We start from the raw sequence: 24623 nt of genomic DNA, 5'->3' as shown, positions 1-24623 counted from the left end.
TTTCTTTTCTCTTTTCCCCCCCCTGAATTTTGTGGGTGGCAAGAGCTTTGTGGGTGGCAAGAGCACCCCAAAGCCCCCCCCCCCCCATCTGTACGCCACTGCTTCGGTAAATTGCCAATTCGTCTACTGCCAACTCGTCTACTCACCACATGGTCTATTTCATTTAGTCTAATGCCGTTCCGTTCATCAACGTTTCGTCTAACAACCATTTGGTCAAATAACCATTTGGTCCAATCATCACTTTGTCTAATCACTATTCGTCTATGACCATTTCGTCTCATAACCAGTTTGCCTAGTATCCATTTCATTTTCATTAATTTCGCACAATTAACACTTAGCCCAATTAGACCAAATGGTATATGGACTAAATGGCTATTGGATCAACTGATTATTAGACGAAATGGTGAGTGGAAGAATTGGCGATATAACTATTTGGTCTACTGGTAGTAGACCAAATGATAGTAGACGAGTTGGCAATTGGACGAATTGGCATAAAACGAATTGGAAATAAACCACTACGTCAAGTCGAAATGAGTATAACTGTATACACCCCCAGAATGAGATACAGAGTATTGTATTATTATACATGACTATTGTCTTCTTGTCCTCGCAAAGTTGACATAATGACAGGGTATAGTATTCATATTGTCTCATCCTAACACGTTGAAACATAGGGCCTTGTTCTCTTGTTTTCTCTTCCTGACGAAATCGGCATGGGGAGATACAAGGTTTTGTCTTCTCGTCTTGATCAGGTTGACACGATGCGGCATTCAGTGTCATGTCCTCATGACATACAGGGTCTTGCCTCTTGTCATTTTGTCCCGAATATGATGAGATACAGGGTCTTGTCTTTTCGGCTTCTTTCCTCTCAAAGTCGACATGGTCTTGTCTTGTTGCCTTCTTGTCCTTATCGAAGTAGACGACATACGGTACACAATTGCCAACCCTGATGATATTGAGAAATAAGTAAACTCGGTGAGTAAAGGGGTAGGTTCCTGAAAGTGCTGAAGAGGGAGGGGGGGGGGGGGTGACTTGTCTCTCCCATAGTTTGAGAAATTAAAAAAAATAAGTTTTTTTAGACACTATCACTTCTCGATATGATACCTATATACGGAGCCTTTAATATGGAAGCTTAAAAGTGCCACCGAGATGTTGAGATAATTATCTTGGGAAGTCGGCATCATGATAGCAAAAGATCAGATGACGAGATCCCGGATCTCATCATGTCAACATCTTTTAGAAGAGATGATGAGATGACAAGATCCCGGATCTCATCATATCAACATCTTTTAGAAGAGATGATGAGATGACAAGATCCCGGATCTCATATCATGTCAACATCTTTTAGAAGAGATGATGAGATGACAAGATCCCGGATCTCACCGTGTCAACATCTTTTAGAAGAGATGATGAGATGACAAGATCCCGGATCTCATCATGTCAACATCTTTTAGAAGAGATGATGAGATGACAAGATCCCGGATCTCGTCATGTCGACATCTTTCAGAAGAGATGATCAGTTGACAAGATCCCGGATCTCATCATGTCAACATCCTTTTGAAGAGATTGACGAATTGTGTCCAGCCTGGCGTTCCATAATTTAGCGCCGCGTTATGTTCGCAATGAATGGTGTAGGATCTTGTCAACTGATCATCTCTTCTACAAGATGTCGACATGATGAGATCCGAGATCTTGTCATCTGATCATCTCTTCTAAAAGATGTCGACATGATGAGATCCGGGATCTTGACATCTGATCATCTCTTCTGAAAGATGTTGACATGATGAGATCCGGGATCTCGTCATCTGATCTTTTGCTATCATGATGTCGACTTCCCAAGATAATTATCTCAACATCTCGGTGGCACTTTTAAGCTTCCATACTTTAAAGTGCCATCGACTTGACGACTTGGCGAGATACTTTATCTTGTCATGTCGTCATAATAACCTTATTATGTCAACATGACGAGATACGGTATCTTGCCAAGTTGACTTATAAAACATTATATGTCGACATGGCAAGATATGAAGTGTCAAAGGCCCGGCGAGAGTCCAAATATCTCGCCAAGTCGACATATAACTTTTTATAAGTCGACTTGGCAAGATAAAATATCTCGCCAAGTCGACATATAACTTTTTATAAGTCGACTTGGCAAGATAAAATATCTCGCAATGTCGACATATAACTTTTTATAAGTCAACTTGGCAAGAAAACGTATCTCGCAATGTCGACATATAATCTTTTATAAGTCGACTTGGCGAGATAAAGTATCTCGCCAAGTCGTCAAGTCGATGGCACTTTAAAGGCTCCGTAAAAAACCCAAAGCCAACAATAAAATCATAAACATGACTTGTAACATACACACATGTAGCAATTAAAGTCGATGTTCATTGTATACTAGGGAGTATGTACCAAGCGACAAAATTAATTATAAGAGCGAAATACTTATTCTTATCAATGAAATTGATAATATAATGATGGAATAAGTTTGTGAGAAAAGGGATTTTTATATTTCATATCTTGAATTCATTTACAATAGAATCCCTTTCTTAGGACAGATAATATATATTTAATCTCTCATTCAAACAGATTGTCCTGGTTGAGTAGTTATACATTCCACTTGTGAGGGATCTTCAGAATGACTGACAATTTAAGGTGGATCACTTTATATCAGTCGGGACCCGAAGTTATATCTCAGAACTCTTGATATTGAAATTGAATCTAATGACCATCATCTGATCGTAGCTCTGCAGGGTTAACTGCCTATTCATATATTGCCAACTCATCCACTCATCACATGGTCTACCTTCATTTTATAGCCTAATGCCATTCCGTCCATCAACATTTTGTCTATCAGCCATTTGGTCCAATTATCACTTTGTCTAATCGCCAGTTCGTCTATGACCATTTCGTCTCATAACAAGTTGGTCTAATACCTATTTTATTTTCATTCATTTTTCCCAATTGACACTGAGTCCAAATAGACCAAGTGGTATGTGGACTTCATGGTTATTGGACCAACTGGATATTAGACGAAATGGTGAGTGGACGAAATGGTAATTAGACCATCTGGATAGTGGACGAACTGATGGTAGACCAAATGAAAGTAGACGAGTTGGTAATAGGGCGAATTTGTATTAGATCAATGGGAAATAAATCCTCTGCAGTATACCCCCACACCATGCACATGAGACTAAAGCAACACTTGGGGATGCTATAGTCTTATCATAGCAGCCCCACAACGGAATATACTTCCCCTTGACATTATGAATTTAGCAACTTTAGACAAATTTCAAATTAAAATTATTCCGATATTATGTACTTGATCTAAGGAGTTCTTGCAGCGCAATAGAATGTATACAACAGTTAATTGCTCTATATGAATATAATTTAATATAATCATGTTAATAGTATCATTTTATTATTCCTGTTTTATGGTCTTTCTGGAGAGTGAATTTTCCGACCTTACACACCTGTCTGTATTTTTGTTTATCCCTCCCTCTTCCTACTCTCCTTCCTCCTATTTTCTCTTTTTTTGCTTTTAATTTACTTCCACGAAGATAGTTAGTGTCTTTTTTATTTGACTTTTTGATTCTAACCTTGAATGCCATTCTTTATCTCGACATAATAAGAGGTAGGCCTACACATTTTGAGAAGGAGCTTTGCACCATAAAGTTTATGCTGCATCATATTAAGGTGCAAAGTGAGTTGTTATTATACGCTGCTCCGCGATTTCTACCGATTCCTATCCCGCCCTCCGCCGGTCTAATGTTCGGAATGGATCGGGGTTCACATAAAAAAAAATCAATATGCCATAGATATCAGCAAACAACCAGTAGAACATCCGACAAATTAAATGTTTATGATCTTTAAAATGTTACATGTATGGTCTATAAAGATTCAAAGCCTCATAAAGGAATGAATGTCATAAAGAGTTTTTTTTACTATATCCACATCCAGCAACAGAGATATATATATAGAGAAAGAAACACACAGAGACAGAGAGGGGGGGGTGAGGTGAGAGAGAAGAGAAGAGAAAGAGAGACAGATCAAGGTGTGGTATGTGGGAAGACTGCAACACGCTTGTGACGTAGCCGTCTCGCGCGTGCATCCTTCCGAATCAGAAAGATCGTCGGTATACTACGACAACATCCTAGAGGTCTAATAAGACATATTCTCGTGGTAAACTCCACATCTTCAACTATCGTATTTCATCCCACCACTCTCATCCGACAAATGAATCATCCTTCGCATCTCAGTTCCAGTCATATCGATGTTCTCCACTGCACTGCGTGGGGAAATAGAAAGAAAAAACACGAATTCTGAAGATGTTTTTCCAGAATGTATTAAGTAGGCGAACGCCCTTCGAATCTTAGTTTGGTTATTTGTGTCGATGTGATACGAAGATATTGTTATCAAGTGCATAAGTACAGTTTGAGATTTAATACGAACTTTGGAGGATCCACGACAAGCTCGAGTACAACTTTCACGACCTTGGATCTTGCGTATTTTGATTGATTATAATCCTCACAAACGTATTCTGAGTTTTAGTTAAAATTAAGAATCTTTGTATCGGTATTTGATTAATACATTATTGAATAACCATGACTTTCTGCATCTGAATGTGATATCAGATTTATACTATTTATTTTTTTATGAACGGAAAATGGTATAAAATTAATGATGAAAGTTGTTTGCCAACTACATTTTCCATCGCGTATAAGACTATATAAACAGTGTGAGAATTTGATCTAATTTGATTATCATTAAAGAGCGATATGGATAGTTACTACAATTCTACATTGCCCCCAGATGTCACCATCATCGGCCAAGTCTTCGGCGACGATGGCGACGACGACAACAACGAAGAGGTGATCGGATCTTCCTACAGCATCCCTCTCCTGGTCGCTTACGTCACCTTTGCTCTCTTTGGATGTATTGGGAATATTCTCGTCATCGGTGCCGTGTTCGTACACCACAAACTTCGTGTTCTTAGTAACACTTTCTTAGTCAACCTCGCCGTCGCCGACCTCAGTGTGTCGGCAGTCATCAACGGTTTCGGTATCCTGGGACTCATCAATGTCCGATTCTTTGAAGACAAGCCAGCGCTCTGTGAAATCATCGGCATCGTTTGCGTGACAAGGTATCTTTGATTCTCTTCATTATGTTCTTATTATCAAACCTTGATAGGATTAACGACTTGAAATTGATATTTTGATTGTGTGATAGTATTACCCGGAGGGGCCACTTCCATTGACAAGTGGATACCATGCGCGACCAAGGGGTCTTGAAAAGCAGCCTAAACACGTATTTTCCATATTCTGAAAATGCATGCACCCCTTAACAAGTATTGGCGTGTGAAACTATACCCTTAACAAGTATTGGAAACAAATACTATTGGCAAGTATTCCCTGAAATGGACCCCTAAACAAGTAAAGCGATGTTTTATTGTTGTCACGGGTCCGTCGGTCGTCGGTTTTACCTTTACACACCATTATTATGATTAGTACGGCCCCACCTTCCACACCTCGCGCAAATCGGACTCTAAACACATGTTTGGGCAAAAAGGACATCCTTTATAAAACATTTTGATTTTGTTTTATCATCCCCGCATATTTGACCCTAAACACGTATATTTTTCCGAGCGAAATAGATACCCTTTTTTCAATATTTTTGTGTTTTTGACACCCTTATCACGTTACGTACGTAACGTGCCCTATCTTGAAAAAGACATCCTTTTTACGTGTTTTTTTGGTCGCGCATGGTATCCACTCGTCAATGTAAGTGGCCCCCCCCCCGGGTAGTATTATGCAAGCAAGATACTTTCCTGCCGGAATGAGGGCCATTTCTTATTCGAAGAGACAACTAACTTGTGTGATCATACGGAAAATTTTGAATCGATTTAAATAAAATGTAATACGAAAGATACCGTTTTACGTTATAATTGAAAAGTTTAACATGAATGTAATTATAATTCGCAGATAGGAACAAGGAAATGAACCCAAGATTACAGTTAACCCCCTTCATTTTTTAGTCGTTTGAATTATGCAAAATGCTTCATCGTATAATTTTATCATAAAGCAATGATCATTGATAGATTGGTAGAATTAAACTAATATTTTACCAGTGATAAGTATTCGAGATCCTCATCATACCCACCACTTTACCACTGCTCAAGTGTGTCTCTTAATGACAAGATTGACTATTGATAGTTGACTGTGTTCGTATTGAATGGATTATGTATCATAGTTATTTACACATACTTCATATTCAGGACAAGTGAGATAGCAAAAGATCTAGTTATATTTACCAACTTAGCGCGTTCGAATGTCTACTGTTACATAAAATTACATAAACCATGTTCATACGTAAAGTAATCGATATGTACAGTATGTTCCGACAGCCGATATAAAATTGGCGACCGAGCTCACTGGCATTGGCTGTATTCACTATTAAGTATTGTTTGGTCAGGTATGCTTCGAAGGTTGTGTAAGTGAGGGAATTAAATTATTTTTCTTCCCAGCTCATTCATGTCTTACACTATTTTATTTAAATTATTGAATTTATTACATTTCAATTAGATATTATTAAAAAATAAAAAGTATAATTCTAAAGCCACTGAAATATATATTGGAAGCAAGTTCAGCTGAAATACAAAAAATGGGGAAATTAGTATTTAAAAAAAGGGAGGGAAATAAATCTCATATCGCATTTATAACTTTCCTATAACTGATGCATGAGTCGGAGGGAACGTTATTAACACCACAGGGCATGATAAAACGACTGATATCTCTTTCCAATATCAAAAAGATCTGTTCCCCGATGTTGTCTCTCTAACATTCAGACCGTTAACCAATGAACAAATGATGCATTTCGAAGATAGGGTGGGGTGGCATGTATGTGAGTTTACCGGCTTTGTCAAAACGTCAAACTTTTTAGTATTGAATTGGCATGACCTAATCCTGAGGGGTGCCACGTGGGCAGAAATTTTAACAAATACATAGCACCCTCCTCCCTCATCCCCCCTCTTTGCTTTGATTTTCCTACTCTTCCTGGCCTTGCTTTTGACGAAATTCTTGGACCATCAACATGATTTTAGATTATTTTTCATTCGAAAAATCAGCAGTGTCTCATTTTAACAAAATGTTTTTACAATGATGACAGTGCATCACAAGGGATAGACCGAAGGGTTGCTCCAAGGTCAAAAAGTATATGAACGGGTTAACTAAATTAGAAACACTATACATTGTTTGGTTATTGTTGGTACATTGATTAAAATACGAATATTTCGAATGACTGACCGAATGTCAAAGTCAGAAACCACCGCGGAGAATAGTCAGTACTCGGGAGAAATAAAGAATGAAGTGCCCTTGATAGAAATATGATATTTGAGATAAAAATAAGCAAATTTCTTCTTGTATTATTATCCCAGGGAGGTCAAATCAGCCATCGTGGTTGCCCGCATATTTCTTTGATTTAAGTGTTTTCCCTAATTTTTGAATGCTGACAGCATGAAATATTTTGTATTTTCGAGTAATTCAAGTTGATAGGTGTCTGTATACTCAGTGAACACGCTGTTTAAAACGTTTAAACAGCTCATTTAAGGTTCATTAAAATAAACAGCCTTGTATAGAAAAAAATGAACAGCTGAGGTTATGATGTTTTTATTCATTTATGTACAAAATTATCTATGTTTGACTACATTCTTACTGATACAGATATCAGTTTAAGCCCTCGTTATTTGTTTTATTAGTTCTGATTTTTTTTTCACTATTTCATCAGTTGGAATCCAATGCCCTTGGAACGATTTTTAAATATGGGTGCTGGGGGTTTTGTTCAAAAATGGCAAACCAAAAAAAGGTAGTCACTGCAAAATTAAGGGCCGGGTTCATCGTCAGAAAAAATATGAAAACAAACAAACCACAAAGTTGTTGCGCTAAAATATCCGACATTTGGGTCAAATCTCGATATTATAGCATATACCAACCTGATTGCAAGGGGGTGTGGCCTATTAATGATACGCAGCACCCCCAGATAAACCATAAGCGTGCTCAGCACCCCAAGCCAGCACCCTCTCCTCCCATCATGGCCATGGAGGAACAGAAGATGGTCGATGCCGTGAGGATTTGTTTTTCACAAAATGAATATATCTGTCTGCGAACCTATATCATGATGTCTTTGAACATAACAATGATAAATGAAACTCACAGACACTCAAATTTGTCAAAAATAACGATGGTAGCATTTTAACTTAAAGAGGTTATAAGGAAATCTGGCAACATTTATTTGTGGCAAGCCCTCTATGGAAAGTAAAACTGCAGAAATTTAATTTCATGCACTCATCATTCGATAGAAACTGAGGAATGAGGAACGACATCTCAGTCAGAATTCATCAATGCTTAAATGCATTTTCTAAAACGATTTATGTGCTTTTGGAAAAACTCGCATTAGAGACAGTCATTTTTTTTACCCTTCCACAGGGGTCCTTTATTGAAATCACTATAATACATATTTTGGACAATACATAACTGAATAATTAACACAGTATATGACACACAAGTTGAGGTTATAAGGTTATGAGGTTATAGAGACAGTCATGATTTGAATTTCGTATTCTTTTTTTTTTCATCACTCTTCATTTGAGAGTCTTTTCTGGTGTTCGACTGGTGTCGTTACGTCATCGCAGTTTTATGAAATATAATAATAATAACAATTACAACATTCATAAGGCGCTTAATACAGATGTTTCTAAGGGCTCAATTTTCGGAATATTAATTATTTACCGGGATTATTAGATCAAACGTGTTATCATTAAAACTAATAAATGAAGGAATTATCAAATCTCAGATTAAAAAGAAAGAAAAAAAAATGAAACAAGGATGTGCACATCCATATAGACCAACCCACGACTGATATCAGAGTGGAAATATCTGCATATTAAGAAGGTGGTTCTTTAACTAATTATTCAAATTCGATTTAAATTATGATTTTTTTTTCGCAAGACACAGGACAATAGAGCGTTTCTTTTTTATGCCCTTTTCCTCACCCTACTCACTCATTACCTCAAAACGATATTGGTGTCATGCCTATTAAGGTTCATAGTACTGTAGATTGATATGGCCATGGATCATTACGTAAAATATGATACAGCTCAGAACGAAAATGATGCCTATAACGATGTCTAATTGTTCAGAACGATAATACATACATAAATAAAACCCATATGCACTCATAAAATATATTCCTATGGATATTTACATTTGAAATATTGGAGATTTATGGAGGTTGGAAATGACATAGATATCTAGCGTTTCTTGGCCTGGATCGGAGCCATTTGTATTCGGACATTAGCGTCATTGCTTGAAATTCGACTCTTGTGTGCGGCGATTTTCTGGTCATCAAAACAGATAGAAAGGGAGCAATTTCATGAAGTGCTTTTCTTCGAGCACGATCTGTTGATTTGTTTTTACCCATCACTACTTATCGTTTATTTGAACTGTCCGGAACAATTAATCTTTCGATGGGACTACTATTTTACAAAAAAGAGGGGAAAATAAACAGAGCAAGAAATAAAAAAATACATGAAGTAGTCTTATAGGTGAATTGCCACTTGTTCTGCAACAATAATACTTACCGTTTGTTCAGTATTCGGTCATGCATGACCCAAAAATATAACTTTGGTGTCATCTGATAGAGAAAACCTTAGAGCATCAATATGAAAGTCTCCTTCATATTTATAAACATTTTTTGAAAGTTTTTCCCAAATGTGACGTTTTTATTGATACACACTGTAGAGATGACGTGTTTATGAAACAAACTTTTATTTCACTATACTACTTTCAAAATGATAAGACGAAATGGAAATTGGACAATCTAGGAATAAGACGAAACGGCAGTTAGACCAAGGCAGTATTAGACCAAGCGATAGTTGGCCTAAACGGTAATAGAACAAAGTTGGTTTAGCCATGACGGCATAATATAATAACTTTATGACAATTTAGACCATCTGCTTGTAGACCAGTTGAATACATACCGTCTATTGTGCAAAATCGTACAATAACCGCAAATTTGGAGAGAAAAAACAGACAATGGCATTCAGATTAGGAAGGGTGCTAAGGGGTCTCTGGTGCCAGAAAGTGACACGTTCAAGGAATATAAAGAAGAAAAAAAGACTTGAATATTACGTCAAAATCTAGCACAAATCAGAGCGACTTTTAAGAAATTTTCCTACATAACTGTTGTGCCCCTCAATTTTTGTTTGGCCCATTACGCCAATGGATAAACAAAAGATCACCATAATTATTTACTTATATTATGCTATGGTTCCCATATAAGTTTAGCCAGCTGCAAAAGTGAGTAAAAATATAGAAAGCAAAGTCTTGGACAAATGAAATTAAATTTACATTACAACGCTAGTACCGACCCACTTTTCATTTGGATTCTCGGAATCTAGGCCTATAGGAAAAACGATAGTTTGATAACACTGCATTTGATATACTACTTATTAGATCAGTTTGGATAATCGATATATCTTAAAGTATACCTAACATGATTGTATCTATTCGTGTATTGGTAGATTACAGTGTTATTACGTCTTCACAATCGATGGATCCTCGGCAATAGGGATTCCAACTGGTTCTCGTCGGCATCTTGCAGTCATTGCTAATTGAAGAAAATTGTGTTTGGGAGGGTGTGTAATGGTAGCTATCACCCACGCAATCTTTGTCAATCTTCAATATTAAGTATTGTTATTCAATAATCATGAATTAGGCTCCACCCTCAGCATGCATGTGAAACATCCAATCGTACACCGATGAACAATTAAATCATAAAAATCTTCATACAGGCCTATATGACCAGTTTAGAGCTTGGTTGTTCTGTGTAGAACTAAGTCAGTCATTCCTTGTACACTGTTGTAATTATAGGGAGCATGACTATGTCCTAATTACACATAACCTCATATTCACGCTTCTCAATGACTTGGTTATTAGTCTACACTGCCAATTATTCTTGAATGCATTATACGATCTTTAAGAAACGGACATTTTCATCTGAAATATGTTTGTTTTTTTCTTCAAATTACGCTCATTAGGACATGAATGAATTTGAAGAATTCTGTAAACAGCTTTAGAATATCTAAACCCGCTGAAAGTCAGTGTTTTCTGTTGCAGTAAAATGTCAATTAAACTAAGTATGGGTGATTGTGGTGATTAATCGTGGCATATGGTCCCCCTCTTTTCGTCTAGGGTCCAGATGAGTACCATTTTAGTAACACTTTCTGTTCTTTCCTTAAAGCACAAAGTCAAGTCTGATCCATCTCCAGCTAATTCTTTGCATGATGGTATCTTTATTATGTTCCATGTTTCATTTGTTTCATCAGATATGCCTATTTCAACGTAATTATGTAAGATATGGGGCTCCGTTTCAATGAGCCAAATTTAACCTCCACCAAATGATTATACTGCAGGGTAATATATTGTTTTATTAGCCCAAGGTTCATTGGTCAAACAGGCGCTGATTATCAAACAGCTCCTTACATCATTTTTAGGTCTGATGACCCTTTCTTGTATAATTTCATTCTTGTGACTTAATAAGATCTAAACACGGTTGGGGAAAGGAATTCAAAGAGCATGTACACTATGCACCATCATCTGTACGAGATTTATAGAAAATTTACGTGTAGCAAGAGAGCTTAAAAGTATGCATAATTATAATGAAAATAGCTTATATCTATAATGAGCCATGCTTGCTGTGAATAACCTGCTTTATAGTATTTTTTTTATATCAGTATTAACAACTTCCCATGTTGAAAATGGCTGGCGACTGAGAGAAAGAGTGAGGGAGATCGGAGAGTGGAGAGAATGTGTGTGCATAGTTAAAATCAAATTATCATGAACAGATTTCTTAGAGCATGTAGAGGAAAGGCAGTCAAAAGAGAGTGATGGAACCTATATCATAATAAAGTTGCACTTTGCTATTATCTTTTTATTTGATTGAAAATGCATTAAACATTTTCTTACTGAGTATGATCATGCATGTTCCTTTTTTTGCACAAACCATGAACTCATTAATCATCATTATTTTGTTCAAAACGAAATGTGGCGCAGTTTTGATGTTTCTACCAAGCTCTTTTTTTCCGTTTGTTTGTTCTTTGATCCGTTTAATTTCACATCAACTGAAAAGTGTCAGTAATAAATTTATATTAGTTTACAAGCTCTGTGTCGTGAAGAAATATGGGTTTCGATCGATATCTTTAGAGTAAATAGGCCCTTGACTATCTAAAGGAGATCTGAAGTTCTTCAAAAATCATACTTCGCTAAACGCCCACGCTTTCGTTAATGCCTATAGGAATTAAACAAATAAGAGCGTTTGTACAGTCATCAAAATCGGAATTGAGGCAAACGAAGTGTTCAATGGCTTTCGGGGGTGGTGGCGCATTGGAGGGGGGGGGGGCGACCGGCCTCCTATAAGTTGTAAAAAAAAAGAGGAGAAAATGGAAGGGATGGAGAAAGGGGGAGAGAGGCGACAGAAGCAGCATCGAGAAGAGAAGAATAGGCTGTGTATCTCTATATTACCTCTGTAATTCAATAATAAATGGGGGAAAACAGTCTTGCATGCCCCCTCCCCTACCATTCAACTACGCTCGTGTGACTTCCATAACCATTACACAAGTTGCAGATGCGCATATACTATTAGGATATAAAGTCGACAGTTCTTTGCTTTCACCAATTACTTAATTACAGTGCTTTGTGCATGCATGCAACCAACACCAACATCAAGTCATTCCAGAGATGCCTTTTTATCTCTGTCCAACAAACCAAAGATACCATCATCATAATAAGCATTTAATTAACATCTCATCCCCGATACGTGTTGAGATATGCATGCAAAAAAGTGTGTATATAAAACTAGTTGGATGCCATACTTTCTTGGTAGTTACGTAACGATTGTTGTATTGTTTGTCAGCATCCGCTGCCAAGTACAAAATTATTCTTCCTCAAAGATAAAGCTGAGTGCCGGCAGTCAGATAAATATTTTAAAAGAAACTGTCAGTTAAATAAAATGGCAGTAGTTGATTATGTATAGAATAAGCATACGTTATATAGCTCTATCATTCTAAATGTATTTGAAGTCCAATTTCCTTTAAAGCCGTGGTGTGTAATGCAGGAAAAACAACGTCAGAGACAATTAAAAAAATGCGCCCCTTATGACATCAGGCCGGGGCAAGCGCCAAAAATATGGCCCTACAAAATTCTAACGCTAAAAGCTTACTTTTGTATTTTTTTTTTTTTTTTTTTACCTCGAGATCAACATTTTATGTATTCTCCTTTTCTGCATTACCAAATTATCCGAGTATTATCATGTGTTTTCTCCTTTTGCGCCACGAGGGTGTGACCGGACCGACCCCAATAGATACGACACTGTTTAGGATGTCTTCCGCTTCGCAACTGTTTAAGTGATATGAAAGTTTAACCAAGGCTTTTCAGTAAAACGTGTTTTTTTGTTTTGTTAAAAAGGCAAGCAGATCACATAATAGTTTGATGCCCATTACTACGTGACACTGAGATTAAAATACACTATGTATTTTATATACCAGATTATTGCCATTTGAAGAAGGAGACTCAAGAGAACGAATGTAACTAAACATGTTTGTTTTCGACAGAAGAGATGAAATAACCCGAGTGCCCCCCCCCCCCCCCGATAATCGCCGACTTCATGTCTAATCATGCGCCTATAGTACGTGAAGGTCCTTGTACAGGCAACGGTTTTATCTATTATATTTTGAACGATTGGAGGTTGGAATAGATAAGACGGTTTCGATTTTATTCAAGAATTAAATTTTTTTTTAAATTGTGGTCCGAAAATGTTGACGTTAACTTACATAAAGAAAAGTTGTTATTGGGATATAAAAGTAAATATCGCCAAGTGCACAGAGCATGTCAGATTAAGAAATTGTATATAAAAGCTAACGTAGGGTAACATGGAGAATTATGAAATCAAGCTTTATACCAATATGAGCATCATTTTTGTGGCATTTGTTTATACGCTTGAATGAAGCTAATAAATTGTTTCAGGGAGTGAAAAAAATATATCAACCAATGTTTCTAGATTGAAATCTGGTAAGGAAACTATTGATCAATCATTCTCCATTTCCTGGAAGGAATATTAGGAGTTTGGGACGGTATATCATAAGACGACAATAATATTATTTGCCGATTTGAAGACAATTCACATCTTTACGTACTAAATTTTGATAAGAATTTGCAAATATGCCCCTAAAAGCCAAAATGAAAATTTGTGCATAATACTTCTAGTGCCAAATGACTCGGCAAGTCTGCTTTCAGATTTCAGTTGGATGTTATATATTCGAGAAACTTAAGATTTCGACAAATATACATACTTTGTGCTTTGATAACTTGATTAAAATTTGTGATCACTATATTTTCTGGGATGTTACTTCAATATACGCTCCAAAGTCGAAGGGGCAAATTGTTGCCTTTTTTCTTTGAAAAATGGCAAGTAGAATTCAAATAAGCATTTTTTTAAGCAAGCACTCTCTTTAAACATGTTTTTTTTTGGTCCTGTTCATTCTATGAATATTATCACAGTTGTATCACACAATTATCAAGTCCAATGATTTGGGATAGAACGCTCCTTCGTAATGATGATGCATAATAATTTGCTGTTACTAAACATTTTTAAAAGTAATTTGTTATCTTCTTAGTGTTAATATCTTTACGTAGGGGTGTGTTTGTTAGGAATGGTAGACGTGTGTGAGGGTGGGTTCGTGGGTGTGTGTGTGTGTGTGTGTGCGGGAGGGTATGATTGCGTGAGGGTGTGTGTGTGTGTATGTAAGAGAGAGATGAGAGGGGTAAACAAAATAGAGAAAAAAGAGAAGATGGGACATGGGGAGAGAGAGAGAAAAGGAGAGAGCAAGAGAGAAGTTATGGAGAGACTGACGTCGCTAAATACTATTCTCCGCATTTATGAACCTCTTATTTCTACTTTTCGTAACCCGATAGAGATCAATCGTAAACATTCATTCTTGAGATAAAAATAATATAATAATCGCCCCCCCTCAACTGTTTGCACAAATATCATGTTTTGAAATATCCACAAGTAACCATAAAAAACGCATGTTTAACAATAACGTCTCGTATAACATGAGGATTGGCATGACGACGAGGAAATTTGATATCGAGAGAGAGGCCATTTCAGAACGGCAATCAACAAGTATACTTCCTTTACCAAGCACGTTCCCTCAGGCCTTTTCCCTCTGCATGCTCTATAAAGCTGTTTTCTTTTGACGGGATATTGTGACACAGAAATATAAGTTTCGGCACTGTTTTCAGCTTCTTCCTTGAGATTCTATTGTAATAACTGGACAGATTATTCTATTTTAAAATTAACACAGTCACAAAAAATGTCCTTTTTTTAGCTAGTGCTAAAGAAAATAATTCTCTAATGGTGGGCTTTGTATTCGTGGATGTACAGGTATGTTGCATGTGTACGTGTTCTTGTCTTAATAACTTTGTCCTCAATTTCGAATAGGCATATAATAATTCCTGATTTCATTTCTAAGCTTAAACCCCAATATCTTCAAAAGAAATGATGATTTCAAATTAGGGTATAGTGGATCTTATTGCACAAACATCAACGGTCTCATTTCAGTATGACGTGAATAAAAAGTGATTATCGGATACAAATTATATGGTTGAACATCGGAAAATGAGTTAGATTAATGAAAATACCAGAAAAATGCCAGAAATTACAATTTGTTTAGTTTCCTCACACGTGTCCTATACAGTCACGTGGCTTATTCAATCTAAGAATGCACAAATAATGACGTGTTGTAGCATTTGAATGAAACATTGATTTAGATTTCTTGTTTCGGGTGATTTTATAAATTTAGTAAGATCAGACAATGATTGTACTGAAACACTTTTTATGAGAATAATTTCAGCTACATTCTCAGTATAGCTTCAACGATAGGGTATCGACTACTAGAATTCATGCTACTCTCCAAATTTCATTACTTAAGACGTTTCTGCGATGATCTCAGGCTGACATACTCTTGAAAAGGGGTTGATCGAAGCAAACAATCTGTTAGTGAATAAAACTTTTGTCAGACCGACAGCCCCCTAGCCCCCCCCCCCCCCCCAATCGGCTGGCAAAAAAAAAAAAACGGAGAAAAGGAGAAAAGGAGAAAAAGAGGGAGAAAGGGAGAGAAACGTAGTGGGAAAAGAAGACATTATTGTTAATTATAATGTTATATTATATGATAATTATGTTATGTTACATTAAAATATCATAACTTTATGAAACATAATTTGCGCAGGGCCTATGTCTTCATTGTTCCTGGTGCTCGCATTGTCTTTTTAACAAGATATATAATCCTGTTGTACTAAAACCTCCCGTTTTCAAGTCAATATACACCAAATATATTTTTTTCTGATCTGAATATCAAAAATTTTCAGCTTGCGCTTCGCGCTCGCATCATTTGTTTAGTGAAATACGCATGGTCTTCGTGAATTTCTACAAGCAGGCCTTAGAATGCCCCTCTTTAAGTCTGAATTTTCTAAATTTCCAGCTCGCGCTCGCAATATTTGATTAGTGAGATGCGTATGATAATCATGATTACAATGACTACAAAAAAAGTGCTTCATGTGTTTAGATGTATTTCTAACAAAATCAGCATGCGCTTGGCACTCGCATTAGATGACTATGGTGAGATATGTGTACTCCTAATGGATTCCTTTAAAAAATAGTCCTTAAGATATCACCGTTTGGGGTCAATATATAAAAAAAAATCAGCTCGCGCTTCGCGCTCGCAATATTTGATGAGTGAGATGCGTATGTTAATCATGATTACAATGACTACAAAAAAGTGTTTCATGTGTTTAGATGTAATTCTAACAAAATCACCATGCGCTTGGCACTCGCATTAGATGACTATGGTGAGATATGTATACTCTTAATGGATTCCTAAAATATAGTCCTTAAATGTCCCTGTTTGGAGTCAATATATACACAAATTTCAGCTCGCGCTTCGCGCTCGCATTGTTTGTTTAGCGAAACAGGTATGCATTATGATTACAAAAATTTGCTTATAATGTCCTTTTATAGGCCTGAATTTCAAAAAATTTAAGCTCGCGCTTCGCGCTCGCATTATGTGATCAGTGAGATACATATCTGTTTAATGGCACTGTCCTTCAAATGTCTCTATTATGTCAGTATACCTGGCCACTGAGCGCGCTTCGCGTGCTCTCTAAGTGACTCGAAATTTTTGCTGGTGCCCCCCCCATGCCGTGACCCACGGTATGCCACTGTATATATATATATATATTGTAGCCGAACCGACTTTCTTTCCTGACGAGCTGGTTCGTTTCGGCTGCAATACAACCAGTTGGTGTAGGTCCGTCTTTTTCACTTCTGACTCTTTGCTCCTTCTCAATATCTCATATCATATCTCATGGAACCGCACAACCATGTTGAAGACCGAATACCCAGTATTCAGTATCTCCGTAATTTCAGTATCTCGGTTTCTCGGTAATTTCAGTACTTTCAGTATCCTCACTCATCTCAGAATCTCGGCAAAGTCAGTATTTTCCGTATCTTCTCTCGTCTCAGTATTTTCAGTGTCTCGGTATTTTCCGTATTTCGGTTAAGTCAGTATTTTCCGTACTCTCACTTCTTCCAGTCAGTACTTTCGTACTTCTGCTTTTCCGACCATGCATTCTGTAGCTCCGTACTCAAAATAACGACAGACATGAAACAAACTATTAATTTCTTCAGACTTTACTGAAATACATGCTCACCCTGTCGCAGCAAGAATAAACAGAACTTGAGCAGAGTTTCGTGCAGAAATCTCTTCTTATTAGGCCTAGTAGCCTGGCATGTAATCGAGCATGAAACAAAACGTTATCGATCCAGCTCAACGATTTTGAAGGGAGCTCGTCAGGCCGTAAATTTTTAAGTCATGAAATAAATCTGTTTAGCTAAGACAATGGTAATTGTCACTAATTTTTATATCCGAACAGTGTAGAATCATTAAAGATACAAAGCTAACATAATTATGCAGTTGTAAACTTAGTTATTTTTCAGCAAAAAGGCTTAATTACATTTTTAAAGAAAATCACTACATAATCGATTACAAACGATTACTTAATTTCGCTATACAACTATATACATGGATTAAAAATTATTCTACGCTCTTTGCCGTTCCAAAACAATGCTGAAAATTAAATAAACCTTTCATTTTGTTATAATATATATATATATATATTCTTTGATTTTTTTTTTTTTGGGGGGGTCTGCCACAGATTCACCAACTTAATGGTTTCTTTGACTAACCCGTTTTCAGAGTGACCCATGTTCCTAAAGCTCACCAAGCCATTTTGTCTCATTATTTGACCATCGACATTGTCTTTATTATAGAGGTAAAAGAGTTTCAGTATCGTGATGACCTCAAGCGAAGGGCCTATCTCTTCAAAGATGGCTTTTTTTTAATTCCGCAAGGATGTTCCTTTGGCCCGTTCCTACTCTCATATATTGCATGTGAATGATTTTGAGAACTTATCTACTGGTATTTTGGTTATATAATTATTCTTCACTCATGATGTTTGTGTATTTTTCTCATACAAGTCCACAATGGACTGCTATAACCCGACCTTTGATCTTACGTATATTTGGTGAAGTGCATAAATGTAATTAAAAATCAGCGTGATATTCAAGCAATCCCATTTTCCGGGGATGGGTGTTTGAAAGTACAACATGGGCATTTTAGGGTATTTTATTTATTTTATTTCATTTCTTATCTGTATCAAACTGAAAGTTCTTACACCATTATTTCATGGCATAAAGTTCTTCTCAATATATTTTCGGTTGATATAATCAATCAAAATTGGGAGACTATATTTTTAATAAAGCCAAGCAGGATTTGATCGTGAAGTCGGATTCGCATTCAGTGAACTCGATACGTGTTTAGCCTTTGGTCACAATGACCCCTAGGTTCGAAGATTGTTGCAGACTGGAAGGGCGGGTCAGAACCAAAGCGTAATTACTCCTTAACTAGCAAGGGGAGATCGAGTTGGAAATGAAAAGGGAATTGAAGTGGGTTTGGGATGGCACGGGTCAGTCCTTATTCTGAAGAACCCTGAATAAAATGAGAAAGGTGGAATTATGAAGAGAGACATCCGAAGAATTACAGGAAATGAAGTCGTAGGGGTATGTTTGAGGTGAAAGGAAAAAGTGTGATAATAAGAGAGAGAGAGGGGGAAGAGGGAAAGAGAGAGGGGGAAATAAACAGGCTAGGGAAAGGAAGGAGAGGGAAAGAGAGAAAGGGTAAACGAGGACAGTGACTGGGAGAGACGGGGGGGGGGGGGGGACTAAACAGGCTAGGAAAAGGAAGTATAACTATAAGTTAATGGATATAGACTTACAAATTGCAATTTTGTATTCATGGTATTGCAACGTCTTCTGATCATGGTGATTTCATGATTAAAACTTCTTGAGAACATAGATTAGGAGCTTGAGGTCATGAAAAATTAAGGATCCAGAATCCGCCAGAAGAGGATATCAGAATCAAATTATATATAAATTACTTTTGTATCATTTTCCCTCGTATATTATTTGGTGATGATGTATTTTTTATTTGTTCATGAAGTTGTGATTACCTATGATCATAAATCATAGGCAATGCATATGTAATCTAAGGCCCTTCATCTTCGTGATTATTTCAGTAATGCACGGTGTGACGTCATGCTAACCCTGCCACTTTTTCATTGTATTTTTTTCTAACTGATGACCCATTTTATATAGGTGGTTCTTACAGCAGGCTTAATCCATAACAGTGAGCATCCTTTTAACTTCTTTAATTACTGAACTAACCCACAGTCGGGTTATAATAGTTATAAAGCAATGCTCGGGTGATTTACTTTTCAAAACTAAATAATCCTCTAGCATTGTTTCACACGTAATTATGTGCTCTTTATTCCAGTTGTTGCGGATCATTATGGAGCTTAGCAAGCATCGCCATCAATCGGTACATCGCCATCTGTCATCGAGATATCTACCGTCGCATCTACACTCGACGGACCATGCCCCTTCACCTCATCCTCATCTGGACTGTGTGTTTCCTCGCCGACATCCCCAACCTCTTCGGCATGGGCGATCACGAATTCGACCCGGTTCTCCTGGTCTGTACATTCGACTACCGCGAGTCGTACAACTACAATATTTTCCTCTTCATCCTGGCCTTCTGTCTCCCAATGGTGTTCATCTCGTTTAGTTATGTGAAAATCTTCATCTACGCTAAGGGAATCTCACGGGAGCTACGCAATCTCCAAATTGGTAATGACATTGATCTCACATCTCGGGCACATTATAGTAGGCTTTGGCTTTCAAATGTTTAGGCTTAGGGGCTCCACCCCCCCCCCCCAAAAAAATGAAAACTTAAAGAAAAGGGTTAAATGTGGAATTATTTCGGGAATGTTGTGTTGAAATCTGTCACAAGGTTAGATTTTAAATATAAAAGGGAACACTTTTGCCCGGTCACTTCACTCGCTCGCGACTATCTAGAAATTTCCCTATATACGCCATGCTTTGCCCCCTCAAAATGGTTGACTCATACGCACTGATAGTAGGTTAGCTAGACCATACTGAATAGGAGGGGGGCACACATCAATTTTCCATATTCTTGCGGCATAGTACTGGTGAGGCGGGCTTGACCACCAAAACTTTTTCACGACAAAAAAAGGGAGACAAAAGAAAAAAAAGGAATGGAAAAGGGGGTAAGATTTCATGATATTATCTGAATATTATTTTCATGTCAAAATCTATCACAAAATTATATTTTTGTATAAAAATGTTACACAAATAATTTACTCGCTCGTTACATCTTGCAGCCTTTTAGAAATTTTACCCCAAGCAATGTCTGGCCATCTCATAAATTTTGACTCATGATGCCACTGCTTAATCTACCTCTATAGCAATAGCTTTTGTTCATGCATTTTCCTAGTTTGTACTGCACATGCATTAATAAGTTTTACATTGTTTATAAAGATTGTTTGTGTTTGATTATCTTTAAACTCTCTTACCAGACAAGGATAACGAAAAGAGCAATAAGAAGCACTACAAGATTCGTGTAACCGATCGTCGTCTCCTTCGAACGATCATGATGCTCGTCATCTTCTTCAGTCTCATGTGGGCCCCATTTTCTTTGATCGTGGTCATAGACCGCGATACTACCTTCCCACCTCTGGTCTATATCCTTGTCGCCAGTCTCTCTCATACTAACTCCAGCATCAACTGGCTTCTCTACTGCGCCACCAATAAAAACTTTCGTGAGGGATACAGGTGAATATCTCCCTACATGTTTTTTTTCCAAAGCAGAATAGATCAAATGATCGGATGATTATTACATGAGATGGAGGTGCCGTGGCCGAGTGGTCTAAGGCGCCTGGCTATATGAAAAAGTCCCGGGTTCGATCCCCGGCCGCGGCAGCTATGCCCGTGAGCAAGGCATTTAATGTACAATGCTCTTTTATCCTACTTTCAAAATAATGGAAATGCTATATGCATTATTGGTAACTAGGTGTGAACTTGTTGGTTTGTTTTTTATCTATATACGTGACATAGAATAAATTTGACGACTGAAATTCTCAAGTTTAGACATTTTTTTCCTTCAAATGTTCAAAGGTGGCTTGATTTTGATGTATATTTTAATAACATTCCTTATTCATCATTTGGTATTTATCTTAACAGAATTAATAACATCATTTTCAAGATTTTAGCAAATAGCAATCATATTTCAAAATGAGGATGAGTTGTTTTTCCTGTAAATTTTCAATGAAATCCGCCAAATTATGAATCAGTGAAAAAATTATTTAATGATTACGCAAAATAATGTACACAATCGTCATTGCATGGGTTATTTTTCTGACGTGAATAGAATAAAAACGGGACAGAAAAAAACATCATCAATGAAGTCAGAAAGATGCTTTCTTTCGGTCTGAATTCAAAATAACGACAATATTGGCATCACAATAAGATATTAAGGTGATTATTGATTCATAAATTGTGATAATTATTTTGAACATCACTATTTTTTTTTCGTTAATGTATTTCTATGTTGATGTTCCTCAATCCCTAAAGGTCGATGTCCTCAATTGCAACATTTGCCTATATTTCATCATGGACCTATTCGTAATAGGTCCATGATTTCATTCATGTTTAATGTGATTATCTTTCTTTCGCTAATGTATACAGGACCTTCATCTGTAAGATATGCTTGTGTGGGATGGTGAAAACCAAGAAGAACTTCAGTATAGACATGGGCAAGATAATGTTCAACCGCAGAACGAACAACGAATCGATGTCAAGAGATATGTCTCGAACAGGAGGTCAGCGAACCACCGAAGATCAACTCTAGAAGAGGAAAAGAGATCAAGATAGAACTGTAAAGAGTTGAGAGGAGAGAAGGAATGGAAAAAAGCAGAGATTCCATGCATGGATTTAAAAACGACACTTTATCGATGATCATACTCCATTCGAGTCGATTGCTGGTCAATTTGAATTGGGCAAAATGAAACATGTTCGATAATAAGATTCAAGTTTCCGCCACAATAGCGAAAGGGGTATGGGGCCAAGGGTACTGGGTAATACATCTTAGGATGTGCAGTCAGAAATCTGCATCCTAGTATGATGGGCAAAATTTTCAAAGATTCATTAAAAATCTTGTGTAACTTAGCATGTTATGCTTGGTCACCGGGGGGGGGGGGGGGGGGGGCACTCGGATTTGGAAACGGTGTAGGGGTGTATTGCCTCAAAACCTGAATCCATATTATATCATATATAAGGTCCAGTGCACACTAAGCGATCAGATGCGACGCGATTTTTTAATAAATCGCATTTTGCATTAATGTGAAAGTTCCGAGAAGTAAAATTATTTCACTTGAAGTTCGGCATAATGTTAGGAATCACAAAATCATAATTTTGCTTTACGGCAAGCCATGTGGTCGGAGTAAAGTCCAAAATCGGCTTCAAGTCGCAGCCGATGATGACGTCATTACAAATTTGATTTGAATTTATTCCAAAAAATTGGGTTAAAGTGCTCCATGAGGGTAATTATGTGCACAATCAATATTGAGCATTTCTTGTGGGCATTTTTATTTATCCAGAGTGATGTAAACTTTGCCCATTCTGTAGTAATTGCTGCTTATTTATTAACCTTTTAAGTTACTGGACAATATGCTTCCCGCATTGGGTAAAATACTGCTCCTATATTGGTTGGACACATATTTACCCTCTTGATGGTAAAAAATTCACCAAATAATTTTTTACAGTGTGCAGGGAGGCTTCAACTAGACTGAATTTCGATTTTATTAGCTAGTCCTATCTCTGTTCTGAACTCTGTTCGCTAAGAATATTGGTTGGAATGTCTATATCAAATGTTATTACAATATTATTTCTTTGAAATTCGGATCGCAACGAATCGCATACTGTGTGCGCCAGGCCGGGCCGCTGGGCTTAAGAACTGAAGCTGCTTATGAAATGGGGGGGGGGGGCTTGAGAACTAGATAGGGGTGTTTGGGAACTGGAATTTGACACAAAATGTGGGTCTTTAGAACTGACGTCTGAAATGAGGGACTAAGTAACTGTCTAATGAAATTAAATCGAGTCTTAAAAACTGAATAACCAGTGTTCGTACGGTCAATAAAAAAGGGTGAAAAAAGAATTGATATGCTTTGGAACGGCTTAATGAAAGGGGGGGGCACATACCAATGCTATCATTTTACGTGGAGTTCCACCTCCCATCCCCTCCGGGGGCGGAGTCCGCTCGATTATTAGGCATGAAAAATGCCAGGGCTTTTTTTGTTGTGTTCTTCTGCAAATGCACACAGTAGGTAGATACTACCACCTACCTACAAAAAAAATGGTGAAATGAAAAAGGAATAGTAATAAGAATGAATAAATAAATGAAATAAAACAAAAACACACATCCATTTCATCCTCATGTACATTTAGCTTATCTACCTTTCAGTGCTTTGAAATATTTTACAATAAATTTATCGTGTGATTTTGGCAGGTATATTTTTCAGATAATTTGCTACTCTAGAAAAATACTTAACCTTTTTCATGATGTCCCAATTTCTATAACATTTTCATTGTTTTTAAATTTGAGTTTTATCATATATTAATGTTATCATTATAATCATCAGTCTCGCTTCAACATGTGACTTTGTCTGTTATTGTGGAGGATTTGACTTATTTTCAACACAATGGACTTTTTCATAAATATGGATTCTCAAGTGGAATCCAATCACTCTGTACAGAACCTGATACACCGCGATATAATGATATCGACACTAGGTGGCGTTATACAACGTTTATCCGTGCCCTATCTGCCCTTTCTATGGAATTACCGTGGCCTGTGCCTCATGTGATATGGAATCCTAACAATATACAACTGTAAATTACTACTATTACTACTACTACTACTACTACTACTACTACTACTACTACTACTACTACTACTACTACTACTACTACTACTACTTCTACTACTACTACTACTACTATTACTACTACTACTACTACTACTACTACTACTACTACTACTA

General features: G+C 37.0%; 1 protein-coding gene across 1 annotated transcript; it reads left to right on the top strand.

Moving 5' to 3' along the window:
- The first annotated feature begins 4778 nt into the window (after positions 1-4778).
- LOC129256476 (melatonin receptor type 1A-like) lies at positions 4779-23969 on the top strand. The gene is made up of 4 exons (XM_054894667.2): positions 4779-5143; positions 20000-20352; positions 21102-21357; positions 22270-23969. Exons 1-4 carry the CDS (start codon positions 4779-4781, stop codon positions 22430-22432), a joined length of 1137 nt encoding a protein of 378 aa, XP_054750642.2. The 3' UTR covers positions 22433-23969.
- The last annotated feature ends 654 nt before the right edge of the window (positions 23970-24623 follow it).

The sequence above is a fragment of the Lytechinus pictus genome, chromosome 3 (assembly GCF_037042905.1).
Source record: "Lytechinus pictus isolate F3 Inbred chromosome 3, Lp3.0, whole genome shotgun sequence".
NCBI classification, from domain to species: domain Eukaryota; kingdom Metazoa; phylum Echinodermata; class Echinoidea; order Temnopleuroida; family Toxopneustidae; genus Lytechinus; species Lytechinus pictus.
Note: the sequence above shows the minus strand (reverse complement) of the source record. Positions and strands in the feature narration are given on the sequence as shown.

What these genes read in the sequence shown, in the direction of transcription:
- LOC129256476 (XM_054894667.2), top strand. Translation starts at nt 4,779, where the DNA reads ATGGATAGTTACTACAATTCTACATTGCCCCCAGATGTCACCATCATC. An exon ending in GCTACGCAATCTCCAAATTG is followed by an intron (nt 20,353 to 21,101) that starts GTAATGACATTG and finishes CTCTCTTACCAG; the next exon opens with ACAAGGATAACGAAAAGAGC. An exon ending in AACTTTCGTGAGGGATACAG is followed by an intron (nt 21,358 to 22,269) that starts GTGAATATCTCC and finishes TAATGTATACAG; the next exon opens with GACCTTCATCTGTAAGATAT.